We start from the raw sequence: 8,892 nt of genomic DNA, 5'->3' as shown, positions 1-8,892 counted from the left end.
TAAATAACAGAATTGTTATGTTTTATGTGAAATGGTAAGATAGATAAGAAAACTGGATCTAGTTCACCAATACAAGCATTCTCTTAAAAATATCAATGACATGAGACATAATCTAGAGTGTATTTCCTGTATGATATACTGAAAATGTCCCGTTATTCTTAAACATGAAGCTGATGGTAAAAGTATAAAACTAATAAAATATTGAAATGAAAACCAACAGAGAAAATGTTCATTCATGAAACATCTTTATTGATCAATTAAATCATCAATTTGTTGCAACATTACATTTTTAAAATCTGCTAAATGATTCTTGTCCAATGGTTTCAAGAACCGATTCTCTTCATCCCACAATAAGTGAATCTGACATTATGATACTGATGACATCAGCTGTGTATCACCTCATCTGTACATCCATTAGAACAACAACAACATTTGCTGTGACTAATTAAATGTAAATGAATTAGTTTAGGTGAATAAAATGCTCATGAGCAGTGATAGCCTCCATGGCTGCAGACACAGGAAGGAGCTCCACCCAAACATCAACAAAACAACAAACAAGAAGATGTCAGAGAACCACCCAGAAAATGTGATTGACAGCTGAAGAAATGACTCAACAATGAAGATAAATAAACTGGAAACTAAAATACACATTTTAACCATCTGAGCCTTTAATTACTTCTGTTCATTTTGGTTTAACAAACTCAGCAGAGTCTCCACCAGGATTTGAAAACAGGTTCTGGTAAAAGCGAATTCCAGCATAGAGCGGCTGAGTGAATGTGGTCTGGACTCTGTGGAGGAGAGTCCTGGTTTTAGAGACGCTGTAGAAAGACAGAATACCTGCTCTGTGGTCCAGATACACTCCTATTCTGGAGGAAGGAAAACCTGAGACTGGAGTTTTTATACAGTTGTGCAGAAATGTGTAACTTTTAGTGTCACAATATAATGCCCAAGACCTGTTATTGAATCCAAATCTAGTTTCATTTGAGTATTCAGCTCTGTTGATGTTCTTGTAGGCAACTGCAACATAAACTCCTCCTCCTCTCCACTCCACCTCCCAGTAACAACATCCAGTCAGACTCTCTCTGCTCAGGACCTGATTCCAAAACGTAAATCTGTCTGGATGACTAGAAAATGACATCGTCTTCCACTCATGTTCATCATCCTTTAATGTTGCTTTTCTGTTTCCTTCAGACAATGACAGACGTGTGTCTGCTGTGTTTGGATCCAGTGTGATTTCTCTTGAATATTTTAGGAAGTCATCTCTGCTCTTTGGTTCTGGTTCTGGTTCAGACAGTAAAACATCCACATCAGTGACTGCCAGTGAGATGTTTGTCCATTTCTCTTTCAGGATGTCCTGTAGTTTATCTCTGGTCTCTGACACAGCTGCTGTCACATCCTCAAAGTATCTGAGAGGACGAATATTGATGCTGGATGAGTGTGTAGACTCACTGAGTGCTGACAGTGAGGGGTAGTTGTGTAGAAACTGGCTGTGATCCTCTGTGTGTGAGAGCTGCTCCAGCTCGCCGTCTTTCCTCTTCAGCTCAGTGATCTCCTGCTCCAGCTTCTCCTGAAGCTCTTTGACTCGACTCACTTCAGTTTCCTGCTGGGATCTGATCTGCTGCTTCACATCATAGCTTCTTTTCAGGATGAGACGGGTCAGCTCAATGAAGATCTTCCCAATGTCCTCCACTGCTTTATCAGCAGAGCCATTGATGGCCTCCACCTCCTGTTGAAGCAGCTTCACATCTTTCTCTCCGTCCTGGATTTTCTGCTGGATTTGTTGTCGACTCACCTCCAGCTCCTTCTGCTTCTCAGCTCTTTCTGCTGCAGCTGAGACTGTCTCATGACCTTTATGTTCATCCATTAAGCAGAGATAACAGATACTCTGCTGATCAGTACGACAGAAAATCTTGAACTCTTCATCATGACGAGAACAGACGAGCTGCTGGAGATTCTTGGAGGGCTCCACCAGCTTGTGTTTCTTAAACTGAGCTACGTCATAGTGATGTTGGAGGTGTATCTTACAGTAAGAAACCAGACAGACCAGACAGGACTTGGTGGCTTTCAGCTTCCTCCCAGTACAGACATCACAGGCCACATCTTCAGGTCCAGCATAGCAGTGATCAGCTGGAGCAGCTTGGAGTCCAGTCTTCTTCAGCTCCTCCACTAACTCTGCTAACATGATGTCTTTTTCCAGATCAGGCCGAGTTAAGAAAATTTTCTTGCACTGAGGACAGGCATATACTTCTAGGGTAAAGATTCTTCTCTGATCCTCTTCATCCCAGTGGGTTTTAATACAGTTTTTACAGTAGCTGTGTCCACAGGGAATAGTCACCGGATCCTTCAGTGGATCCAGACAGATGGAACAAGAGATGGAGTTTTGACTCATCTTTGTCTTTCTCCTCAGCATTTCTCTGCCCAGTGAGTTTCTCCTGACTGTTCCTCTACAGTGGATCTTCCAGGTTTAAGCAACTGTAGATCCAAAAGACAACAAAGAAACATAATTAGAATAAACTTTACAAATATAATCTTTAATGTTAAGCTGATTCAGCACAAGTAACGTCTTCGTGTTTAATATGTGTTGTTAGCTACGTTTACATGGACAAATATTTCATGTATTCGATTGAAATCAATCAGCTCAGAGATTCCAGCTGGCATGTTTATAATAGTGATCAGATCAGCTGCATGTAAATGATGGATAGATTTAAAATTTCACGTGTACAGCGCCTACTACTTCAGAACATGTGTGTTAAATTTATTTTTTATTTTTACAATAGAAATCCTGAAAACTTTTACCTTAGTTTATAACAAAAACATATGCGCTACCGTCCGTTCTGTTTTGCAGCATTTTTCAAATCCTCCCTACGTTACGTAACCTCCACGCGGGTTAAGCATGCGCAGAAACAACAACCACAGAATTGATCTATACATATATATAAATATATCTGAATGATGACAAATCGAGGGTTTAAAACACCCCTCTCGATTGGATTGAAAATGATTTTTGATCGAGGGCAATCGGATCAGCTGACATGTTTACATGATGCATTTTTATATAAGATCGTATCAAAAAGCTCCATGTAAACGCAGCTAATATGCAGATGTTGGGTAGGTTGTGGAGGTATTGAAGAGAAAGAAGCAGCAAAGCTTAATCCAAAACGCTAAACTTGACGAAAAGATAAAGAACTGGAGAAGCACAGATCCGAGTTTATCATCTAATAACACACAATATTTCTCAGTTTTCCCTCATGCCAGTCTGACCTGATAAGGATCCAGAGGAACGAGGATCCGGTGGCCGAGACTCATCAGCTGGTTCGGTTGTGAAGACGCCGTAGAAGCAACCACAAAGTGGATTCTTCTGGGTGTTTGCTGCTTATCTTCGCAAATTGAAGCTCTTCTGCACACAAGAAATAACCCTGGGAACCAACGGACCGCAAGACTAGTTTAAAATTTGACGTCACCAGTTATTGATCCAGTGAACCAATCCTGACTGACAATACGGAGTCAGGGGTGGAGCTCAGGGAAAGCTGCAAAGCGTGGAGGATTGTGGGAAACTGAGCTCATGAAAGGCCTCGTGAGCGCCACACAGACGTGATGCTCCATGTTTGCAGTGTTGCACAAGTTGCTGCTTCTCATAAACTAGTTTAAAGTTAAATTCTTACAGGTTCAATATTAATATTTCACTTCAGAGTTCACCATTTTAATTTTGAGCTTGTTCAAATTTTAGTTAATTAAAATTGATTTTAGGTGCAAAATGTGAATAAAGCCTGGAAAAATGTTGTACGATAAAAATGTTTACTAGACAAAAAGATTAAATAAAATGTAGAAGTTGAAGATTTTTTTTATCTATCAGGACCTGGGAAGCAGGCAACGCCACGTCTTTGTGGAGAGCGGAGACCTGTCCTGAACTCAAGTTCCCACAATCCTCCACGCTTAGCATCGCTCCATGAGCTCAACCCCTGACTCCGCATTATCAATCTGGATTGGCTCGATTGAGCAATGGCTCGTGACGTCAATTTTTAAATAAATCTGCTGGTCCATTAGTTCTCAGGGTTATTTTCCGTCTGAAGAGAAGCTTCCAGCTTGAAAATAAACAACAAACTTGAAGAAGAATCCGGCCACCGGATCCTCGTTGTTCTGAATCCTTCATCAGGTGAGACTGACATGGTTCTGTAAAGGACTAGATGTTGCAGTCCTAGTCCGAGATAGTTTGTTTCCTTTGCAGTGTTTCCATGCAGGTTTATAGCTCAACAGCAAATGTTTTAAAGAGTCCAGAGTCGGTTCAACTAATTATGTTTCTTTTTTCTTTTTTGGATCCACAGTGGCTGTAATCAGCATTTAGTGAACAGAAGCCTGGAAGATCTACTGTAGAAGAACTAGTCTTGTTTTTTCAATCAAGGAGGAATGGTTCGAAGAAAAACAAAACTGAACCAAGAATCCATCTCTTGTTCCATCTGTCTGGATCCACTGAAGGATCCGGTGACTATTCCCTGTGGACACAGCTACTGTATGAACTGTATTAAAACCCACTGGGATGAAGAGGATCAGAGAAGAATCCACAGCTGTCCTCAGTGCAGGAAAACGTTCAAACCGAGGCCTGTCCTGGAGAAAAACATCATGTTAGAGGCAGTAGTAAAGCAGCTGAAGAAGACTGGACTCCAAGCTGCTCCAGCTGATCACTGCTATGCTGGACCTGAAGATGTGGCCTGTGATGTCTGTACTGGGAGGAAGCTGAAAGCCATCAAGTCCTGTCTGGTCTGTCTGGTTTCTTACTGTAAGAAACACCTCCAACCTCATTATGACGTAGCCCAGTTTAAGAAACACAAGCTGGTGGAGCCCTCCAAGAATCTCCAGCAGTTCATCTGTTCTCGTCATGATGAGGTGATGAAGATTTTCTGTCGTACTGATCAGCAGAGTATCTGTTATCTCTGCTTAATGGATGAACATAAAGGTCATGAAACAGTCTCAGCTGCAGCAGAAAGAGCTGAGAAGCAGAAGGAGCTGGAGGCGAGACGACAACAAATCCAGCAGAGAATCCAGAAAGATGTGAAGCTGCTTCAACAGGAGGTGGAGGCCATCAATGGCTCCGCTGATAAAGCAGTGGAGGACAGTGAGAAGATCTTCACTGAGCTGATCCGTCTCATCCAGAAAAGAAGGTCTGATGTGAAGCAGCAGATCAGATCCCAGCAGGAAACTGAAGTGAGTCGAGTCAAAGAGCTTCAGGAAAAACTGCAGCAGCTCTCACACACAGAGGATCACAACCAGTTTCTACACAACTACCCCTCACTTTCAGCACTCAGTGAGTCTACACACTCATCCAGCATCAATATTCGTCCTCTCAGATACTTTGAGGATGTGACAGCAGCTGTGTCAGAGACCAGAGATAAACTACAGGACATCCTGACAGAGAAATGGACAAACGTCTCACTGGCAGTCACTGATGTGGACGTTTTACTGTATGAATCAAAACCAGAACCAGAACCAAAGAGCAGAGATGACTTTCTAAAATATTCAAGAGAAATCACACTGGATCCAAACACGGCACACACACTCCTGTCATTATCTGAGGGAAACAGAAACATCACATTAATGGATGAACATCAATCTTATCCTAGTCATCCAGACAGATTCACTGAGTGGTGGCAGGTCCTGAGCAGAGAGAGTTTGACTGGACGTTGTTACTGGGAGGTGGAGTGGAGAGGAAGAGGAGTTGATGTTGCTGTCGCCTACAAGAACATCAGCAGACCTCTAGATCGATTTGGGTCATGTGACACATCTTGGGCATTATATTGTGGTACAAAAAGTTATATTTTTCGGCACAACAATGTAAAAACTCCAGTCTCAGGTCCTCCTTCCTCCAGAATAGGAGTGTATCTGGACCACAGAGCAGGTATTCTGTCTTTCTACAGCGTCTCTGAAACCATGACTCTCCTCCACAGAGTCCAGACCACATTCACTCAGCCGCTCTATGCTGGGATTCGCTTTTATCACCATTTATGTACACATCCTGTCAGAGACTCTGCAGAGTTCGTTAAACTGAAATAGACAAAAGTAATTCAGTGATCAGGTGGTTAAATTGTATATTTGATCTTTATCAATCAGGACGTGTCATTATTTTATCCTACGGAGCCGATATTCTGACATTGATTGTGGGATGAAGTGAATCTGTTCATGAATCTGATTTAATGTGTCAAAAACCTGATAACATGATCAATAAAATTGTTTTTTGGTAATAAACATGTTCTCTTTTGGTTTTATATATGAGAAGAATGAGGGAGTTACAGTATATTACACAGAGAATACACAACAGTCATTATTATATTATATATTATTATCATTCATTAATTTATTACTGTCATGAAGAAAACACTCATTTCTCATGTCAAAAGCCACTAGATGGCAACATAACACAGATTTCTTTATTCAGTCAGTCAAACTTCAGTGCCTACACCTGACCCGGTTAAATTTTACTGCATATTACACGTTTATGATCCTTTGAAATGTGTTGCTATTTAAGGCAGCTATGATGCTGTAAGGATGACTTCCATTTATCTGTTTAATGCAGTAGAAACAAAGTTTCTTATAGTTTAATGCTGGTCTATGTAAAACAACTCAAAATTATTACATTTTTTTTTAAATTACATTAATTAGGAATACACTACCGTTCAAAAGTTTGGGGTCACTTCCCTATTGAATCCCCAATCCTAGTGACCCCAAACTTTTGAACGTTAGTGTATGTGTGGAATAAATGATTAAATCTCTATATAAATAGAAATTCAGGACATCCTGAGATTTCAAGCATCCCATGGGAGTAACTTAATTGGCTTATGCTAAATATACCTGCCTCTCACCAAGTACATGTAAAGAAAACTTTTTTCTTTGAGCTTCGTAAACATCCAGCAAATCTGGTTTTCATCCACTTAGATAAACATTTATTAGTCGTGTATCAGTAAAGCTGAATGTAAACTGTTAACTATAAAACTCAATACCAGAAATTCTTACAATTTTCATGATTTATTGTAAAATTGTTTACATTAATGAAAATCTTGGGCTCCATTTTGTCTGATTTGTTGAAGCTTTGATTGTGGCTTTTGATTTGGGTTTTTGCAGTCTGTTTTCTTTTCTAATTTTGTACTTCGTTCCTTTGTGTATTCTGTTTTGCCTTCTGTTTCCTGTTCATTAGTTTAGCTGGTTTGAGTTGTTTATTCACTTTATCTGTTCGTCATTAGTCTTTCTGAGTATTGATAATTTTTCAACCTGCCAGTCTATTGTAAGCCTTCATGTCCTGTTACTGCTGTGTGTTTATTGTAAAATAAACCTTGACTTCTACACCGGTCTGCCTCCAACCCCCTCAGCCTACACGTGGTTCCTCTCCTCCACGCCTCAACCTTGACACTTTCTTTGCACCCAGGTAGACAATGGATGTAATCAGAGACATAAAAACCCCCATCTGGACCATCAGTAACACATTCATGACAAGTTGCATCTGTATTAAGGTAATTTGGCAGATATTTTTTACCTAAAACGACCACTTCAAGCCTGGATCAATGTTTTAGGTAAAAAACAGTTTTAGCACAGGAGCCATGAGCACCAGAGCAATCGAGGCCCAGATCTACCAGACCAGGCAAGACTCCAGGTGCAGACTGTGCAAAGAGGCCCCTGAAACAGTCCAGTACGTAACAGCAGGGGTAGGATACTGCCAGGAAAACAATGCATGGAACGCCATAACCAAGTAGCCAGCATAGTGTAAAAAAGCATCTGTGCAGAATATGACACGTGACACGTAGATTACAATGGGAAACACCTCCCATGGTGGTGGAGAATGAGAGGGCTAAGATCCTGTGGGACTTCCACATACAGACCAACAGAATGGTGGTGGCCAACCAACCGGACATTGTGATGATGGATAAGAAGCAAAGAAAAGCTGTAGTGATGGATGTAGCCATCCCCAACCATGGAAATATCCGGAAAAGAGAACACATGAAACTGGTAGAAATACCAAGGACTCAATAAAGAGCCGGAGAAAGCCTGGAAGGTGAAGGCAACAGTAGTACCAGAGGTCACCAGAACACCGGGGGCTGGAGAAGTGGCTTCAACAGATGCCTGGAGAAAGAATTTAGAACAAAATGAATCTGAATACATTTGAGTTTAATTGTTTTGGCACATTCAGATTTAAGATGTCTCAATGGGGAGTAATAAAGTTTGAATTAACACATTTTCTGTACACAAGTAAACCCTGGAAGGACAAAACCAAGCGAAACAATAGATGTGATCAGAGACATAGAAACTCCCATCTGGACCATCAGTGACCCATTCGTGACCATTTGCATCTGCATTTAGATCATTTAGCAGGAATTCTCACCTAAAATGACCACTTCAAGTCTGCATCAGTGTTTTCATTCAACAGATTGATTTACCTTTTTGTTTGGTTTGAAGTGTTCTCTGGTTTTCTTTGTACCTCTAAAATCTCTGTGTTAATGTGATTGTTTTTTCTTTTTTCTTTTTGTGGTGGTCAGTACGCAGCGATTCAGTGTTATTCAGAAAAAAAATAACTCAGTAATTCCACAGATTAATCTCTTTGTGTAGAAACATTAATTTTGATATGCCTAATAAATTAAAATCATATGGTTTAATTAAAATTTTACTTAGTGAATTGAAAAATTAATTCACTTAATTTTAAATTACTGCAAAAACATCTTTGTTGTCAAAAAAGTACAAAAAATCTGTCCTGTGAGGTGCGCCGTGCAAGCCTCGTCACAGCTGCTGCACCCTCATCCCTTGACCAGAGCTACCACCTGCTTCAGCTGAAAAACAGTGGTGGGCTGATGGTCCCACATTACTGAGAATCATTTCATGCTTTTGTTCTTTGTTGTCTATGTATTTCTTAAAGTA

General features: G+C 40.5%; 2 protein-coding genes across 2 annotated transcripts; one reads left to right on the top strand and one right to left on the bottom strand.

The window, feature by feature from the left end:
- Positions 1–682: 682 nt before the first annotated feature.
- Positions 683–3,473, bottom strand: LOC121640343 (E3 ubiquitin/ISG15 ligase TRIM25-like). Its single transcript, XM_041986055.1, has 3 exons — positions 3,262–3,473; positions 1,512–2,472; positions 683–866 (listed from the first exon to the last, which is right to left on the bottom strand). Exons 2-3 carry the CDS (start codon positions 2,408–2,410, stop codon positions 683–685), a joined length of 1,083 nt encoding a protein of 360 aa, XP_041841989.1. The 5' UTR covers positions 2,411–2,472; positions 3,262–3,473.
- Positions 3,474–4,063: 590 nt separating this feature from the next.
- On the top strand, positions 4,064–6,233 carry LOC121639756 (tripartite motif-containing protein 16-like). The gene is made up of 2 exons (XM_041985225.1): positions 4,064–4,153; positions 4,323–6,233. The coding sequence occupies exon 2, from the start codon at positions 4,405–4,407 to the stop codon at positions 6,043–6,045; it is 1,641 nt and encodes a 546-aa protein (XP_041841159.1). The 5' UTR covers positions 4,064–4,153; positions 4,323–4,404; the 3' UTR covers positions 6,046–6,233.
- The last annotated feature ends 2,659 nt before the right edge of the window (positions 6,234–8,892 follow it).

This window comes from Melanotaenia boesemani, chromosome 5, assembly GCF_017639745.1.
Source record: "Melanotaenia boesemani isolate fMelBoe1 chromosome 5, fMelBoe1.pri, whole genome shotgun sequence".
In the NCBI taxonomy this organism is placed as follows: Eukaryota; Metazoa; Chordata; class Actinopteri; order Atheriniformes; family Melanotaeniidae; genus Melanotaenia; species Melanotaenia boesemani.
The sequence above is the reverse complement of the archived record's forward strand: the minus strand, read 5'-3'. Positions and strand labels throughout refer to the sequence as shown.

Bases quoted from the DNA above. Each gene is read 5' to 3' on its own strand.
- LOC121640343 (XM_041986055.1), bottom strand. From the start codon at position 2,410: ATGCTGAGGAGAAAGACAAAGATGAGTCAAAACTCCATCTCTTGTTCC. The intron at 867-1,511 runs GCTCTCACACAC...TCCTTCCTCCAG, and splicing joins AAAGACGGCGAGCTGGAGCA to AATAGGAGTGTATCTGGACC.
- LOC121639756 (XM_041985225.1), top strand. From the start codon at position 4,405: ATGGTTCGAAGAAAAACAAAACTGAACCAAGAATCCATCTCTTGTTCC.